The sequence below is a fragment of the Hemitrygon akajei genome, chromosome 30 (assembly GCF_048418815.1).
Source record: "Hemitrygon akajei chromosome 30, sHemAka1.3, whole genome shotgun sequence".
NCBI lineage: Eukaryota > Metazoa > Chordata > Chondrichthyes > Myliobatiformes > Dasyatidae > Hemitrygon > Hemitrygon akajei.
In genome coordinates, this window is record NC_133153.1 from 13,567,949 (window position 1) to 13,588,136 (window position 20,188).

General features: G+C 39.9%; 1 protein-coding gene across 1 annotated transcript in view; it reads right to left on the minus strand.

Annotated features, from left to right (window-relative positions):
• The window catches only part of adamtsl3 (ADAMTS-like 3), a 726,995-nt gene that overhangs the window by 48,002 nt on the left and 658,805 nt on the right, over positions 1-20,188 (minus strand). The window contains 4 exon segments of the mRNA XM_073033006.1: positions 2,658-2,870; positions 11,088-11,207; positions 12,885-13,067; positions 13,810-13,938. Coding sequence (XP_072889107.1) covers positions 2,658-2,870; positions 11,088-11,207; positions 12,885-13,067; positions 13,810-13,938 — 645 coding nt within the window.

Sequence of the window (20,188 nt, forward strand, 5' to 3'; positions counted from 1 at the left end):
CAGAGCAGTTTGCAACTGGGTGCCGACGGATGTCGTATCTTTTGTTAACTGCTCAATTATGCTGAATATTACTTAAGTTCCATTGCTTCAAGATTTTATGTTTGCTAATTGTTAACAAAGGATCGAATGTCTACCTTCAACGTTGGAACAATCATTATTGGAGCTGAGGGCACATCATACAAGTATAACAAATCTGTAGGGGTCAAAGCAGTGGCAATTTGGCAATTTTGGCCGCTACAGTCAGTATTGTCAAAGAAAGCAGATAAAAATGCTAGGTTATTTAGCTCATCCAGACTTTTTAACAAGAACAAGGGCAATACTGGAGCTCATTTCCCCACCTGATTTCCATACCCCTTGATGACCTACAGTGTATTAATCTTGCAAGTAATCTATCTACAACTCTGAATAAAGAACTCCTGTTGCCTCTGTCAAAAAAGTCTGAATCAGATACTGTGACTATATCTCCAAGTCCTAACTTCCTTATCCCAAACGAAGTGTTCCAGCACTTACCTGCCAATCACTTGCAAAATCTTGGACATCTTAATGAGATCATCTCATTAGCAAAGATGAATAAACTAAAGTTATACTTTCTGTGTTTCATGAGCCAGAAATGCTTTAATGCCTTGCTTTAATCTGCCGCAGTCCCTCTCCCCTGTGGAGGTCACTTGAGTGATGCAGTGGGTTAAGGAGGTGGGGTGCGGGGAGATGGTGGTAAAGGGTGGTCATTGAGTGGGAGTGTCAGACAAATTGAGTGCATGGCCTTGTCCTGCTTCCATTTTCATATTTCCTTTTAATGTCATCCACTAATTTTGAACAATACTCAAGGCCAAATCGTAAGTGATCAACAATGCCTGTGGTACCATTCATTGTGGAACAATACCTCCCACCTTTCACCAACTCCAGTAATTACATCAAATCTTCCAACTCTCTCTCTTCTATTTTGTGGCCAGCCTGCTAACATGAGCATACGTTCTAACTGTAATCATGTGCCAAGATAAGTTATCTTACGCCAACACATTTTTTGTAGATGACCTTTATCCTAATTTCTCAAGTATGCAGGGATACAATACATTCAGAACTAGGATTTGATCCATTCTGTGTTGAATTAGTTAACTGGTTATCTTCCCTTTCTTTATTATTACTCTTTCTAATGCTAGCTCCTTAACATTAATTTCCTATGTAAATATAAATGTAAATAATTATTTAATAATTCTAATATTAACTCTAAGTTTACAGATAGTGGCCATATCTCCATCTGAATTTTTAATTTACCTTTAGAAAATATATTGTTAAATCACCATTGCTGATCTATGAACATAAAACCTGAGTAATTTTAAAATGGATGATGCATTAAGGAGTATGTGACACCTCTCGAAGGAATGGAATCAGTTGTGTGAGGCAGCATATGTATTATGCTGTTTCATACCCTGGTGAGATAGGGATATGCCTGTCCTAGCGTGCCAAGTCAGCTCCAGTGGACTGGGCGGATGAGATCGATGGTGAGGTCCAACAGCCAGGAAGGTGCTGCTGCAATGCCCTGTGGAGCACGAAGGTCATGGACATCCACTGCAACCACGGATGGCCCCAGTCTGTGACACTTGCTCATACCATTGAACCCAGATATCTCAGGTAAAGACAGCAGAACTGTCCCAGTGCAATGACATTTCCACTTCAAAAGCTCCCCCGAATGGGTTTCCTGTCATTGTCAGACATGATGGGCAACCACCACATAGTATATATTTCTTCATACAAAAAAATATTGTGGATTATCGGGAGCAGTGTTAAGTTAGAACTGCCAAGTGAATGTCTGGACCACTGATCTAACGACATGAATTTAATTCCCATTTTTGTAACATCAAGGGTTTCAAATTCAAGTAATCAAACCTAGAACTTAAAAGAAGTATCATTTATTAGAAATTATGCAATACTGGACTGCTGTAAAAACCCAGCTGGTTCATTACTGTCCTTACCATCCTTACACGGTTTGGTTAACATGTGACCCCAGACCCAGCAATACTGTTGACTCTAAACTCCTGCTTCATTTCTGGGGTAAATAGGGATGGATAACAATGCCCCAGCTTCCATCAACAAACAAAATGGAAGTACTTATTTTTGAATCTTGAAAGCCCAAGCGCAGAGCAGATGGTGAGAGGTTAGTTCCCCTGAGATGCAAGTCCTGGCTGGTGCTGGGAAGATGTGCTTAGAAATCCCTATATAAAGAGTTCAGGAGTCCAATAAAAGTATATGCACATGTTCCCAACACCCTTTCCACTGAACACTGCTCTGATTTCACCGAGTGGATTGTAGGCCTGGGAACTTCATATTAATGACCCCAAAGATGAGGAGAGGCTTGGTCTTTTAAATGGGAAATATTCGAAAGTATAAACTAGAAAAAGACTAGGATATGAAGAAAATAATTTGTGACTGATGGAGATAGAGAAGTAAGAAGACCAACAAAATTACTTTGCATAAAGGATCAGTTGACTAACATGACATTAAATTGTTTTAGAGGCAGATTCTCACGCCTTCCACTCTTCAAGTATTCCTGTTGTAATTCACAGAAGGCTCAGCTCTCCTAGTACACTCCCACACAAATGCTGCTCCAATTTAAAATGGTGAATGATGTAAAACAGTAAATGAATAAATTCTTAGCATACCTACAAAGCTCACATTCACATAAGCAGAGATCGATCGAAAGTTGTTTGAAGCCTGACATGTGTATTGTCCCTCTAGCCTCTCAAATGCCATTTTAACTTCGAGGACTCGTCCCCTGGCGAGTATTTTGTATTCAAGTTCTGGGACAGTGTGGATGGATTGATTCTTGAAATACCAGCGAATGGTCATTTTGTCCTTGGCAACTGTCGGACAGCCTGGAAAACAAGGTAGACAAAAAATAAGGCACACACAATAGTGACTAGTACTACAAAAAATGAAATTAAATAATTATTCTAAAATTTTACAAAGATACTCTGTTAAATTTAAATTGAAGGTGTTTACATTATACCAGCACATATCATGACATTGATATGATCTACAATTGATAAAGTCAGATATGCCATCAACATATATTGTGTCAGGAAATCATAGATTACATTTTTAACTTTTCATTAACTAAAAACCTCTCATAAAGCATTCTGCTTGGAGCCATGAATAGGTAAATGTGCTGTTCGATTAGTAGGATAAAATTTTGGAATTTTTGACCTAAGCCTCTCATTGACCATATCCATGGATTTCTTTAAAACTGATCATGTCGATAAAGCTTTTGGCCACTTTTCTAACATCTCCTTCTTTGGCATACAGTATATCTCAGACTGCCTTTTATTGTGCCACATAAATACACTACTGGACATGATTGGGTTCCATTATGGTGGTTTCTTCAGAAGAACAGACACTGGCGTTCTACTGGTGTCAATGGTGCTTGAGCCAAAGACCCAGCTCTTTATGAAAAGAACAACGGCAGATCAGTAGTAACTAATATTTCTGTTCTGTGTTCAATTTCTGTAATGCATTTATATTATTTGGCTGTTTACATTTCATCATGATATTGGCTTCCTTTACGGCCGCATAAGGGCTTAAAATCAAATTTACTCCAGGAAACATTCCCACTTGTGTTGATTCACAGTTGAACATGCCAGCTGACTAAGGGATGGGCCAAAACAATTAACTCATTGCAAGGACATCAAACATTAAATTTGTAGGTATTTTTGATTGCCAGCCCTTTCTGAGTCAGAGATGCATTTACTTAAATATTTTAATGCTATATTTCTCTGAGGCTCTCTTAAATTTAAAAGATAGCATCAATTTATCGTTTGGAAATTGTACGAAGGCAGAGATGAATGGACATAGAGATTGTGTCCAGTTAAATGTTAGTCATTTGAAGCACAGTGTCATCAAGTCTACACTGATCGTCAAAATCCACCATACTCTAATCCTGCATTAATTCTACTTTAAATTCTTTCCATCGCCCATTTACATTGCCAAATCTACCACTTATCTCTACACTGGGAGACAATTTTCAGTGCCCAGTTAGTTCACCAGTTTGTCCTATTTTAGGATGTGAGCAGGAACCCTCACAGTCACAGAAAGAACACGTAAACTCCACACAGACAGTGCCAGAGATCAAGATTGAACCTGTGGCTCTGACACCATGAGACAACAACTACTACCTGAGCGGCTGTGCTACTGGTAGAGATGCTGATCAATAATTAATAGCTAAACATGTGTGGTTACAAACCTTTTCCCAAATCATTTAAAACCAAAGAAGCCTCTGTAGAGATACAGGAAAGGACATTTCCAGTCCTCACCACTGAATAGAAATCCTCCCTCTTCTTCTATTGCCTACTCTGACCTTTTACCTCTTCTCACCTGCCTATTTCTTCCTCCTGGTTTCCCACTTCTTATGGTCCACTCTCTTCTCCTATCAGATTCCTTCTTTTCCGGCCCTTGACCTTTCCCACCCACTTGGCTTCACCTATCACCTCCCAGCTGGTCTCCTTCTCCTCCCCCCACCTTCTTATTCTGGCATCTTCCCCCCTTCCTTTTCAGTCCTGAAGAAGTGTCTCGGCCCGAAGTGTTGACTATTTATTTTGCCTGACCTGCTGAGTTCCTCCAGCATTTTGTGTGTATCACACAGAAGTGATTCTGACTGAGGAGTCACCTATGGAAATAATGTGAGTCATGTATCAAGAAAGAAAAACTAAAAATACAGTGGCATGGTTCTTTTCAAACTTGTTTAACTCAAATCATAGAACCTCCCAATAGTCAGTTCCAATATGTGAGCCAAATGGAGGACAAATTTTGGGTTGAGTAATTTTTACCAATGGTTTGGCAACATCTGGAAACAACATCTCTGTAGAATAAAAATCAAGACTTAGTATTCAGCATATTAATGAAATGCAGCAATGTAATAGCTTTCACATATTTAACTAATCTGTACAGATGTTGGCAACAAACCAAGTTCACAATATTATTAACAAAAAAAACATTTCACCAAAGTCATTACTCCAAAAATGATTTTACTGTAGTTTGCTAATAGAAGTGGAAAGAAGAGGATGTACAAGATAAGCCTAGTAACTTCTAAGGTAGGGACAACAATTTTGTGGGCTGAAGGGCCTGTATTCTGCTGTAGGTTTTCTATGTTTCTATAACTCCCAAATCTACTTAAAAGTAAAAGAACGGGAGTATGACATGGCTAAACCCTAAAGAGTACCGTAGTTACCCAGCAATGCTGACTATGAGCCTAATGGTTTACCATCTACTGTATGCCAAGATTGGAGGGCATCATTCACTGTGTAGAATGAGGTTCTTTTTTTTTAAATGATAATCACCATCATTCTTCAACTGGTAAAAGAAGAATTCCTCAAAGCTATGATAAAGGACTATCCCCATATTGTTAGACCCCCCCCCCCCCCAAAAGAACTGCAGATGCTGGAAATCTGACATAAAAACAAAATGATGTAAACACTCAGAAATCTGGGCATCAAATTGGGCAAAGGAAAACATAATTTTACGGATTGAAGACAGAATGACAAAGGGTCTTTGACCTGAAATGTTAACTCCATCGATACTGCTACAGTCCTGAAGAAGGGTCTTGGCCCGAAACATCAACTGTTTATTCATTTCCACAGATGTCGCCTGCCCTGCTGAGTTCCTCCAGCAATTTGTGTGTGTTGCTTTGGATTTCCAGCATCTGCAGACTTTCTTGTGCTTATATTGTGTACAGTTCTGGTCACCGAATTATAGGAAAGATATCAATAAATTAGAGAGAGTGCAGAGACGATTTACTAGGATGTTACCTGGGTTTCAACACTTAAGTTACAGAGAAAGGTTGAACAAGTTAGGTCTCTATTCATTGGAGCGTAGAAGGTTGAGGGGGGATTTGATCGATTTAAAATTTTGAGAGGGATAGATAGAGTTGACATGAATAGGCTGTTTCCATTGAGAGTAGGGGAGATTCAAACGAGAGGACAAGATTTGAGAGTTAGAGGGCAAAAGTTTAAGGGAAACACGAGGGGGTATTTCTTTACTCAGAGAGTAATAGCTGTGTGGAATGAGCTTCCTGTAGAAGTAGTAGAGGCCAGTTCAGTTGTGTCATTTAAGGTAAAATTGGATAGGTATATGGACAGGAAAAGAGTGGAGGGTTATGGGTTGAGTGCGGGTAGGTGGGACTAGGTGAGATTAAGAGTTCGGCATGGACTAGGAGGGCCGAGATGGCCTGTTTCTGTGCTGTGATTGTTATATGATTATATATGATAATTACAGGTTACAGGAAAAAGGCAGGAGAATGGCTTGAGAGGGGAAAATAAATCAGCGTGACTGAATGATGGAGCAGAGTCAGTGGGTTAAATGGCCTGATCTTGCTCCTATGCTTTTATGGTCTGCCTGATCTGTTTCCAATTCTTTTGCGGCAAGAAAACAATTACTCTTACACAAGTTTGTTACATGATCTGTAGGACAGGGGTCATGCAAGAGTAAACATTTGAATGAAGATTTATAATTCTACTTCACAATTTGTTGCTCCAAGGCTCTGGATAAAATAAACTGCATTTTATAACACCAGCTTTGAATTGAATAGCACAATACCCCCCAAGGTGCAAAACAGGAGCAGTATCATACCTGAAGAAATTACACATAATTGCCCAAGGAGGTATTGGAATGAATGACCAAAAGTATGGTCAGACAATTTGGTTTCAATGGAATCACTTCAAAGTCAAATGAGGTAGAAAGGCGTGAAGACTAAGGGAAGAAATTCTGGAACTAGGAACATTGACGACTGAAGGACCGGCACAAATGGTGGGCATTTAATTCAGAGTTGAAGAAGAAGCCAGGATTAACAGAGCACATACTTTTGGGATGATTGAAAGGCAGGATGAGAAGACCAAGACAGGGAGGGGTGAAGACCTGTGGGGAGTTTTGGCTCAATCAACAGTAAATATGAGTCTGAAAAACGATAATACTATCCTTATTAGATTGAAATATTTCAGTGCAAAGTGCTCACGTGGTTGCAAAGATAGGGCAGTGCAAAATTTTCATAGTTTCAGCAGCAACGACAAATATTTCCAAGCAGAATCACATAGTAGTGAATATCCAATCACGTCTGATGATGATAAAATCATTATATAAGCACAAGTAGGACATTCAGTCCCCTGCATTGCGACTGATCATTTATCTTAGAACCACTAATACTACATTCTTTGATTCCTTTAAAATATATATTTTTAAAAAGCTACCAATATTTTCAAAGCTCTCCGCCTCAACAGTAGAGAATTCCAAAGATTCATCACACACTGGGTGAAGATCTTTCTTCTTATCTCAGTCGTGAAACATCTGAGCAAGCTAGTGAAGTTTCTTCTGTTTCTCCAGTACCTTAAGAATTCTCAATGTTTAAACTAGATCATCTCTCCTTCCAAATTATATATGATATGGGGATTATTTGCTTGATCTCCCCTGAATGGACAGTTGATCAATGAATACATCTGGTCGATCTTTGTTCCATTCTTGTTGCAATCATATCCTTCTTTGTGCAGTAAGACCAGATCTGTGCATCCTTTTCCACATACAGCTTAACCAGGTATAATTAAGATGTCTTTACTCTCTTCCTCAAATCCTCTTCCAACAAAGGCAAGCATATTGCTCACATCTTATGTTTGATGGTCTTTGACTTGAAATGCTGTTTCCCTTTCCACAGATGCTCCCTGATCTACAGATTGACTGTGTGCTTCTAGCATTTTCCATTTTTATTTCCAATTTCTAGCATCTACAGTTTATTTTTCTATTTCCATTTGCTGTACCTGTAGGTTACCTTTCAGTGATTTTATTCAACACTAACGGTTCCTGGAAGACCAACATCTCAAATTCTCGGCATTTTCAAAAACATCCTGCTTTTCCATTTTTAAAATCAACATCCACGGTTTCACATTTTTCTATAATAGATTCCATTTGCCATGTTCTTAACACAGTCTATCTGCATTCTCCTTACATCTCACATTGCCATTCTGCCGTATCAAAGAAGAAAGAATATAAAATGCTTGCAGGGGGTCAGGGTTAAAAAATGAGGTAAAAGAAGATCATTTTACATAAATGTAAGAAACTTTAGAAGAACAAAGCATTGTAAATGTTGGAAAGTTGGAAGGAAAACAAAATACAGGATGTAGTCAGCAGTCAGGCGGAATCCATGAAGAGAGAAGAAGTTAACATTTTATGTTGATAATGTTGCATTAGGACTAGAAAAAGGTTAGAGTATTTACCAGTTTTGAACAAGTACCAAGGATGAGAAACTGGGGAGTGGTGGGAAAGGACAAAATAGGCACATGAAAATCAAGAGAGTTTTATATGTTGAAAGGAGTGATAGTGTAGGTTGAAGGCATATAGGGTGGTCAACAGACAATGGTAGAAGAGTTGTAAATGACATAAATACCAATAGCTGCCCAAAATGCAGAACAATAGTTCTCATAATGTGGAGTTACATAAAAAAATCACAAGACCTTCAACTGAGTGAATCCATGCTAACCATTAAACATCCAGTTTTGTACTAATCTTACACTAGCCCATTTACTCTACCCATATATCCATCAACTCTGCTTAGGCTGTATCACTCACCTGAACGCTAGAGTTAAGTGATAGTGGCCAATTACCCTCCTAACCTTCACACTTTTGGGATGTGGGAGGGTACTGAAATACCTGGAGGAAACCAGAGTGGTCACAGGGAGAATATGTAAATTCAACATAGACAGCACCAGAGATCAGAACTGAGTCTGAGTCACTGGCGTGTTGAACTCAGTCTTCAATCTGGAAGGCTGAAGAGAGGCCCATCGAAAGATGTAGTGCTGTTTCTGTAGCTTAAACTGCATTTCATTGTTGTAGAATAGACCAGAGAGCAGAATGAGTTTGAGGCAGGGAATTAACCTGAGAGGTGAGCAAATTTGATGTTCTGCAAAGCTGCCATCCTGTCTACATTTGGTCTCCCCTTGAGAGGGGGAGAAGTTGTGGGAGGTGACTACAGCTTACTAAATTTAAATAGTACAAATAAACTGCTGTTTCACCTGGTAAAAAACTTAGGCCCAGGATTGTGGGGAGAGACAGGTTCAGAGGTCAGATTTTACATCTCTGACACTGGAACAGGAAGGTGTCACTCAGGGGTGAGTGGGTATTCAGATTGATTGGGGGGGGGTATTAAGGTGTAATGGACAAAACTATCCCCTTCCATGATGAAAGTGGAGCAGAGGGTTAGTTTGTATTTGATGGTGGCATTGTGAGGGAACATAGTAAACTGTCAGATATAAAGTCAATGTATTTATCCAAATAGTCCAAAACCTCTTCTGCAAGGCACAAATTATGAATGAGTAACCTTATTAATGTATTATTTCAAATTGTCTTTTGGTATTCTTAGCGGACCTGATGGTCTGGAAGAACTAGGGGATTCCTTTTGTGTTCTGGAGAGGGAGGAGACGTGGTTAAGAGCACAGCTGCAGCACTTGGAATGAACTAGGTTGAGTGCACATGGTAGAAATGTATATAGACAACAGCCTGGACACATCACATAGAAGGAAATGGCACTTTTGCATTTACTTCTTTGGAGCTGAAAAGAATTCTAAAAACAGACCATATAATTAGACAGATTTGGACATAAGTACAAGCGTTAAGAATTCATCTAAAACGTAAACCCCTCTAACAAGTCTAGGATACTACCTAAGTATCAGACTAATATAGTAAAGACTATTATTAGAATGTGCCTCCAAGTCCTTACAGTGGACAGTGATTTTATAACTCTATTGACACTGCTAACTGGAACAATGGAATAACTTTCTGCCTCTTTACCATGACATCATCAGTTTGGCGCTTATTGTAGAGCTCAAAGGAACAGAAGACAGAAATACCCCTTTTCCAAACCTTTAACCCAGGGTATGGAACTCCTACAGGATAAAAGGTCTGCCTATTTTCTTAACATAAGCTTGAATTAAAGCTGAGGTTGATCCTGAATCTTAATTGTGTTGTTCATACAATGTACAACATCCAGTGCAGCACGGTGCAGTGGTCAAGCGAATCACTCAGCTGTAATGAACTGTCCATTGGACAATGAATGTCAGCTTCATGAGTGAAATTTGCTTCCTTTCAACAATAACTAAAACCTGTTGATTCCATCATGTTTGCACATGGAGACATAGTCTGCTGAATTCCATGAAATCGTAACAATCAGATTGTGAAGTCCAGCCTTCTCCTTGAAAGACATCTTACTGCAGCAGCTGTCCAGCACCTGGATTGCATGCATGGGTATCCTATCTCTTCATTTTTGTTGTCTACTTTTTATCACTCTTGCTGCACCCCACCTCCATTTCTCCATTTTAAACAATTGTCAAAGGGCTAAACATTCATTCCAATCTCCTCGTGGTTGCAGAAAGTTGTCGTCAATTGCCTTAAGTCAATGGAATTAAATTCTAGAAGTGGAACACTATGTGAAGTTGTCATTATATTCTGCATTTAGTGCAATTAAGCAACAATGAACTCCAGCCTCCAGGATTTATGTTCTCCTCATAAACACAAGAGATTCTGCAGATGCTGGAAATCCAGAGCAACACACTCACAAAATACTGGACTGTTGAAGGGTTTCAGCCCGAAATGACGGCTGTTTATTCCTCTCCGTAGATGCTGCCTGACCTGCTGAATTCCTTGAGCATTTTGTGTTTGCTGCTTATTATGTTCTCCCCACATACTCTTCTTGCTTGTTCTCAACTCTTCATATCTCATTGACTTCAAACTTTCCAGGTCCAGCACCAGGTACCACTTTGAGTCCAAGTCGAACCATGGAGAATTGATTATATTTTATTTTGTGCATTTCTGCTCGGTTTTGCATTCATTCTTAACTATTCAGAACCGATTTAAAGTTGGCTCCTGCAATAGGGTTTTTGTTTCAGACATCTTCCATACATTTATTTCCTTGGAGCCAAAAAGAATTCTAAAAATAGACCATATAATTAGACTTAGGTTTGGCTGTAATTTATACTAATTGGTTCCACAGAGTGCCATAACAGATTTAATATTCTTAAACACGTATAAAATGAATATTACAACAAAGAAAAACACAGACTCACCCATACGTAACACGTTCCCTTGTTTAACTATAACTGGAGTGCCAAGCTTTGATGCCATTAAGACATGTTTTTTTCCTTTGCTTTGATGGAATCCCAGAGTCTGTGCAGCGGCTCCTGGCTCTAAATAGATGAGAGAACTTATTTTTTTTGTCAAATTCTACTTGCAACTCTCCCAATTTTAGTTACAATATTTCCTTTTTCAAAAGTGTGGTAAAAGCATCCATCTTCTGTCAGTGCATTTTGTATAATTCTCCGGTGTGTCAGCAAGAGATGGACTTCATCAGTCAGATATTCACGAGACTTCTTTCCCTCACTCGTTTCAATGACCAATTGACAATTGACTTTTGCAAAATAGCTTATAAAATTCCAATAATCCATTGGTTCAGGATTTTGGTGATGAATGACTGCTATTTTTTTTTTCTGAACCATTGGATATTATTCCGTAATAACATACAAAAATTATTAATTCTCCTTTCCAGATAAAAGAAAGCATTATAATACAGTTTCTACTGAACCAGGTATAGTGAGTGTGGGAAACAGGACACTGGTCAACTTAAGGAGAACATGGGAAATAGGGACCAAGTGAATCAAAGGGTGTGGAGGAAACATGGCCCTGCTGAGTGGGAAAGGAGCACAGCACGCACATTACCTGCTGAGCCAGAAATTGAATCATCAGTATTTCTAAATGCGGTGCAACAACAACCTAAGGAGTTGATTGTAGACTTCTGTAAAGGGATGTTCTGCCCTCAGAGAGGAGTCAGCAGTGAAAAGCGTGGCAGTTTCAAGTATCTGAGTGTCAACATCTCAGAGGATCGACACTGGCCCACCATATTGATGCACGAAGAAGGCACACCAGCAGCTCTATTTCATTTGGAGTTTAAGGAAATTTGGTGTGCCAATAAGAGCCCATGCATATACAGTGCAGAACATTCAGACCGACTGCATTATAGCCTGGTGGCGAGGCTCTAATGCATAGGATTGCAGGAGGCAGAAGGGGCTTGTAGTCTCAGCTAGATCTATCACAGGCAACCTTCCCCCCCCCCCCCACTATGAAGAGGTGGTGCCTTGAGAAGGAGACATCTATCATTAAGGATCCTCACGATCTGAGACGTGCCCTCTTCTCGATACAATCAGGAGCAGGCACAGAATCCTGAACACTCACACTAACAATTCAGAAACAACTTCTCTGCCACTTCTGAATGGGCATTGAACCTACGAATGCTACCTTGTTATTCTTTTTATAACTATTTATTTCTATTGTAACTTATAGTAATTTTGATTTTTGCACCATACTGTTGTCCCTAAACAATAAAATTTCATGTCAGATAAGACAGTGAAAATAAATCTGATTCTGATTGTTTGGAGAGTGGATTGCTGGAGTTTCACTGTAAGTGGTCAGATGAGAGTTAACAATGAAGGATAGAATCTAGCATCTCCAAATTGGCAGCTAAGGCCAAGGTCCACACTCAGATATTGGATATCTTTATCATTTTAGTTGTGACTCTTCCAGGGATTATAATAGGTAAACAAACTGAGTATATGGTTTTCAAAGTTTCATTTGTGATTTCCAAAACATCTGATGGCCTGCTAAATGACTTCTGTTAAAGTTATGATTTTAATTTAATCTTCAAGCCTGACCTAATTTCCATACACACAAAAAAAAACAACTTAAAGTTGAACATTATAAAACACAAGAGAATAGCTTGGGAATTAAATTCTTTCTGATTTTCTCTGGCTGGCAATGGGTGGAAATTGGTCTCATATCACTGTGTTTTGGTTAATAATGTGAGATCTTACCAGTTAGATTAATGACTGTTGACATAGTTGCTTCTCCAACTTCATTTATGGCCGTACAAGTGTACATTCCTTGATTTGCAAGTGTTGTATTTACCAGTGCCAGAGATCCATTTTGAAGTTGAACAGAATTGTTTCCTAACAGAACATCTTTTTTTTGCCAAATAATCTTTGGTTCAGGGACACCTGTTCAAACAAATAACACAATTATACTCCCTAGACACAGGAAACTCATATAATCTTAGAATAGTATGCTTATAAAACAAAGCTTAAAAATGAAGCATTCTATTTTGTAACATACATTAACACAAGGTTATATAGGATTTTAACAATGATATGAAATGGAATAAACTATTTGTTTTGCTAAAGCCATATGGAATGTAAATAATTGAAGAATGGAAGTATTGGTGACCAAGCTATTAGACAAAGTCTTCATTAAAGAGACACACAGACTAAAGCATAGTAATATGAAAAGTATTAATAAAAAAATGTCAAACTATATAATGTTTTTCAAAGCCTTTGCAACAGCCCTTTGTGCTTAACAAGCGCTTTAAAATAGAGTTGTGTTGTGATATGAGAAACATTAACGATCTGATAGATTTTCAGGAAAATATTTCCATTGTTAAGTCAGTACCAACATAGAAAAAAAAACCTTCAGCAAAGGAACAAAGGTGATAAGAATATATTTTCTGCAGGCAATTCTTAGAGCATATCAGAAAACAAATTCATATATGTTAAGAGAAGAACTAAGCATTTAAAATTAAACTAGAAAAGTTCAGAAGATTGAGACCCAATGCACAGAATCTTTAGATAGTTGGTGCAACTCTTAATGGGTCTCCTGCACTGAGAAAAAAGTACAATCACTTAATATAATATTACAATACACTTTTAAATAAATGTTACAAATAATCCTTTCTGTTTCATTTACCTTCAACTGGGCAATCAATGATTACTGTTGCCCCAAGTCTGACCAATAAATCACTTCCAACAACAGCTGTTATGTGCCATGTTGTAAGGTTTATGATACTTCTCCTGGAAAATTTGATGGCAGGGGTTTCTGTAAAACATCAACAACACAGAACTTGTATACATTAAGATGATGCATCATTAAAATTGATGATACTTCAACATAAGGTGCTAAGCACAAATTTAACTGCTGATTTAAATAAAAGCATAAAAAAAGAACAATTTTGTGAAATCACCACAAGACCTTTAAATGTAGGCATTTAAAATGAAACGCTGCTGAAAATTCATGATGTTAAATTTACAGATAGCACTTAGAAGAAAAATGAAACTATGTCTATTGAAAGCTCTCAAAGTATCCATGTCTGTTTCGTATTCCTAGATTTAAAACATGACATCTATTACGTCTTTATTTGACACCCTAAACCCTTGCAGGTACTTAGGTTTGTTTAGACTTGGTTTGAACCACCAGCAGTACTGACTGAAGTTTGTCTATCTATTGTTAAGATTTAAGAGAAAGGAAATTGAGTGAGATTGTGCTCCTCAAGCACATTTCTGTACATTCTCTGATGACTCAGCAATACTTGGGTGTATAAAGGGAGGATGGGAGGATGAATACAGGGCCCTGGTGAAAGACTTTGTCAACTGGTGCAAGCTGAATAAACTGCGGCTCAACATCAGTAAGAGAAAGGAGATGGTGATGAACTTTAGGAAGACTGAGACTGTATTGGTCCCTATTACTATTGATAGTGAGGACATGGATGTAGTTGGGACCTATGAATAACTGGGGGTGCACCTGGATGACAGACTCGAGTGGAGCTATGTACAAGAAGGGCCAGAGTCACCTCTACTTCCTGAGGAGACTGCGGTCCTTTGGATTATGCAAGCCTCTCTTTCACATGATCTACCAGTCTATTGTTGCCAGTACAATCTTCTACACGGTGGTGTGCTGGGGCAATGGCAACTACGCAGGTGATGCCAACAGGCTCAATAAACTGATTAGAAAGGCTGGCTCTGTTATAGGAGTTATAGAGTGGAGGCTGTGGTAGAACAAAAGGCACCATGGAAAATCCTGGTACTTCTGGACAATGTTTCTCACCCTCCGCATGCCATCTTGGCTGAACAGAGAGGCACTTTCAGTAATAGGCAAAGACAGCTGTGCTGCCCCAAAGGGAACTATATGAGGTCACTCTTGCCCTCAGCCATTATGCTCTATAATGAGTCAACCTATAGCCGGGGAAGTGATGACCCCCCCCCCCACCCCTCCGTTAGACTGTTTGAGGTAACTTATGTTTTATTCTTTCTTACTTCTCTTCTAATATTTGTATATCTGTGCACTTGTAATGCTACTGTGACACAGTAATTTCCTTTGGGATCAATAAAGTATCTGCCTATCTCTGTATAGATCCTTCCCCATTTCCTTTTTCCTCTCTCACCTCATCTCCTTACCTGCCCATTTCCTCCCTCTGGTGCTCCTCCCCCTTTCCTGTCTTCCATGGCCTTCTGTCCTCTCCTATCAGATTCCCCCTTCTCCAGCCCTGTATCTCTTTCACCAATCAACTTCCCAGCTCTTTACTTCACCCCCTCCTAGTTTCACCTATCACTCTGTGTTTCTCCCTCCCCTCTCTCCACCTTTTAATTCTACTCCTCATCTTTTTTTTCTCCAGTCCTGATGAAGGGTCTCGGCCCGAAACGTCAACTGTACTCTTTTCCACAGATGATGCCTGACCTGCTGAGTTCCTCCAGTTGAGTTTGAGGGCAGGATGAAAGTAGATGGTAAATGCTCAATTTAATAATCAATTTCATCGCATTTACCATCTACTTTCATCCTGCCCTCAAACTCAACTGGGTAATCTCTGACACTTTCCTTTTCTGGTTCTCTGTCCCTTTCTCAGGAGAGAGACTTGCGATGGAAATCTTGTATAAACTTACAGCCTTTTAGAATAACCTCACTGATACATCCTCCCACCCTGCTTTCTATAGGGTGTAATCCCTTGTTCTCAGTTTCTCCATCTCCATCACATCTGTTCTCAAGAAGAGGCCTTCTACTCCAGGACTTCTGAAATGTCCCCTTTCTTCCTGAAACTTGCTTCAGCTCCACTGTAGTTAGACCATAAGACACAGGAGCAGAATTTGGCCATTTGGCCCATCGAATCTGCTCCGCCATTCAATCATGGCTGAACCTTTTTTCCCCTCTTCAGCCCCACTCCCCGTAACTTTTGATGCTACATCCAATCAAGAACCAATCAAGTTCTGCCTTAAATACACCCAACGACCCAGCCTCCACAGTTGCCTGTGGTATTAAATCCCACAAATTCAACACCCTCTAGCTAAAGAAATTTTTCCGCATATAGTTGATATGTATTTCCCCCATTTCATGCACAGCTACCCTCAACCCACCTCTATTCCTAGACAGGGTTCCTTTGGTCCCTACATCTCATCCTATCACTGTTTCCACCTGCTCCACATGATCCCAACAAAAGCTATACCTTCCCCTCTTCCCCCTTTCTGAAGGGATAACTGTCTTTGAAACTCCTTGTTGGCTTATTCCTCCCAACCCACCCCTTTCCACTTCCTGCCACTTCAACCTGGAACAACAGCTGACGTAACATCAATCCCTTCGGCCACCTCCTCATTGCCATTCAAGAATCTCTGCAGACCTCCTATGTGACAGATAGGTTCATCTACACCTCTTCTAATCTACTATATTTGGGGTTCACACATGGCATTCCCTACACTGGAGAAACCAGTTGAAGCCCAGGTGACCATTTTGCAAGGAATCTGTGCTCTGTTGCACAATAGTGATTAGCGCAATGCTATTACAGCTCAGGGCATCGGAGTTGGGAGTTCAATTCCGCAATTCTCTGCGAGCAGGTTTGTATTTTCCTTCCTCTGTATGCGTAGTTTTCCTCCGCATGAACTAGTTTCCTCCTACAGTCCAAAGACATAATAGTTACGAGATTAATTGGTCATTATAAATTGTCATGTGATTAACCTAGGGTTTAGAAAAATTGGTGGATGTCTGGATTGGTCTGTTCTGTGCTGTATCTCTAAATAAACTAAAAAAAAAAGGGAATTCTTTATTTGCAGCTCATCTTAACAATTTTAACTTTCCTTCTCAGTTTCACACCAGCTTATTTCTATTCGGTCTTCCCCATTACACAGGGATGGCTAAAGGCACATAGGTGGAACAATCCACAAAAAGTAGTGGATATGGCCCAGTTCATCATGGGTAAAGCACTCCCCAACACTGAGGACATCTACCTGAAATGCTGTTGTGGGAAAACAGCTTCCATCATCAAGGACCTTCACTGCCCAGGGCATGCTCTCTTCTCACAGCTGCCATCGGGAAGAAGGTACTAGAGCTTCAGGACTCACACCACCACGTTCGGAAAAATTTATTATCCCTTAGCCAACAGGCTTTTGAAACAAAGGGGATAACCTCACTCAACTTCACTTGCCCCTTCACTGAAGTGTTCCCACAACCTATGGACTCATTTTCAAGGACTCTTCGACTCATGTTCTCAGTATTTATTGCTTATTTATTTACTAATTTTACTTCTTTCTTTTTGTATTTGCACAGTTTGTTGTCTTTTGCACATTGGTTGAACACCCAAGTTGGTGCGGTCTTTCATTGATTCGATGATAGTCAATACTGTATTATGGATTTATTGAGTATGGCCACAAGAAAATGAATCTCAGGACTGTACATAGCTACACGCGTGCGTGCGCGCGCGCACACACACACACACACACACACACACACACACACACACACACACACACACACACACACACATCTATATATACTTTGATAATAAATTTACTTTTAACTTTGAACATCTCATACTTCACTTGGGGGGGAAGGAAAGCTTTTAGTCCAGTGGTACAAACAAATTTTCCCATTCCAGGTAACCTACAGTGAGAATTCTTCTCCCACACACACTCACCTGCACATCTATGTTTTTGGCTCCCTTATTTCATCTTTCTGTTCTCTTCTCCCTCTCATTTCACCTATTGTGTACTAGCATTTGTTTCACCCTTCCTCACACCGGCCATCTTTCCACTTCCCTCATTCCAAATGCAGAGTTTTCAGGTGGAGCATTGACAAGTACTTGTTTCCATAGATGCTACTTGACCTGCTGAGTTTGTTCCAGATTCCAGCAACCGCAACCTCTTTTGTCTGCTACTCGATATCTCAGGTTGTGTTTTGGATCTAAATATGCATCAGCATCTTACAGACTGTTATGTTTTGTTACTCCGAGAACTGATTTTAAAAAACACACACAGGAGCTGAGACCCTTGCATACGTAAGTTCTTTTCCCCTTCCTTTTTTTAGTAAGGCACTCACATATGATGTGGTGGCGCAGTGACATGTTGTTCACATACTTCTTACATATAACCCATTGTGAATTATTAAACAAATGAATAATGCTTAAACAAACAATATTCTTACAATATCTATCAAATATTATGAAAATATTAAATGCACTACACTCCTCTCTGCTTAGCTATAAACTCCAACTCAATATAGAATGCCTCTCAACTTATATATGTAACATACTGTTCTCTAGCTTATCATCATATATACTAAATAATACAACTACTATGTAGACATCCACAGCAAAGTAAATTTTAATTGTTTTATTCAGGACTAGAGATTTAAACGCAGTCAAGCATTTCTTACTCTTGTGGGATAATGTCTTTTCTGACAAGGGGGAAGGGCTTTAGTCTTCTTGGCAGCTGAGACTTGTGGCTGCGAAACAACCTCAGGTTCTGGGGCCTCCTCCATGGTGGTTGTAGGAGTTGACTCTGGGACTGCAGGGAGTGGTTCTGACAGCTCTGGACACCTTTCATCTCTAACAATTGACTCTGCTGTCCTCAACTGGTTATTGTGTCGTGTCCAGATGACACTGGACACAATCTCCACTGTGAAGGACAGTGGTCCAGTTCTGCCTTTAGTCTTTCCAGGTACCCATTTTTGATCTTCTCTGTAGTCCCTCGCCAGATTTGCTTGTCCAGAAGTGAAACATAGAACCTCCTGGCTTGAGGAGCCTCAATTTGTCCCAGCTGTCGGTCCTGCACACTCCTTCTGAGATTGGGTTTGAGGAGATCCGAGTGTGAGTGTAAGGGATGACCCAGGAAGAGCAGAGCTGGTGAGTTGTTGGTTGTGGAGTGTGCTGCATTGCGACATACAAGGAAGAAATTGGTGAGCTTCCGATTCAGTGCCAGTGTAGTGTGTTCTGCTGACATTGCTCTCAGTGAGTTCTTTAGACACTTGACAACCCTTTCCACCAAGCTATTTGTAGGTGGATGGTACAGTGCAGATGTAACTCCATTCATTTTCAGGAATGTCTGAAACTGTTCTGCAACAAATTTGTCCATTGTCACCAAGTAAGTGTTCTGGAACATCTTGATAAGAGGCTTCTCAACACATCAACAGAGTACGAGGCTGTGGTGGGGGCTATTGGGAACACTTCTGGCCACTTCGTAACTGCATCCACTACGAACAAGAAATTGGTTCCCATCTGGCAAAATCCACATGAATCCTCTGCCAGAGAAATGCAGGCCATTCCCAGGGATAGAGAGACACTGCTCTTGGTATCTTCTAGACGAGTGGGCATCCTGTATATACATAGCAAGCTGATTGATCCGCTGATCTATCCCAAGCCACCAGATAAAGCTTTGAGCCAACATTTTCATTTTGACCATGCCTAGATAAACAGCATGTAGCTCCTGCAACACTTTAGCTCTCAGTTTGGACGGTACAACAACTCTCAATCCCCACAGAAGGCAAATCCTGTCAAGGGCAAGTTCATCCCAGCACTGATGAAAAAAAACTGGGAAACTAGAATTTCTGCTGCACATTCCAGCCATTTTGGGTCACCATGTAGACCTGAGACAGTATGGGGTGTTTCTTGGCCTCCCTTTGGATCATCTCTGCCATAATAAGTAGACGTTTGATTTTCATTAAGAAGTATACTCCAAGAGTGCAAACAGGACAATCCATCAACATCTTCATGATTATTTGTCCTCTTGAATTCAAACTTGTTATTGTGTCCTCCAAGAAACAGAGCCCATCTCTGCATTTGTACTGCTGCTGTTAGCGGAACACTCTTCTGTGGACTGAAAATGGACACTAGTGATGAGGGTAGAGCAAGCTCTCTCCTATACAGGTACTGGCAGAAACATTTTACACCCCAAACCAGACTCAAGGTCTCCATCAATCTGTATTATCACCTGGTGCTCACTGTTTATGAACCTGTGGACAACACTTGTTGCTTGTTAACTTTGTCCATTTTCTGCCTTATTCTTTTTTTAACTTGAACTTCTCTCTCCCCCTC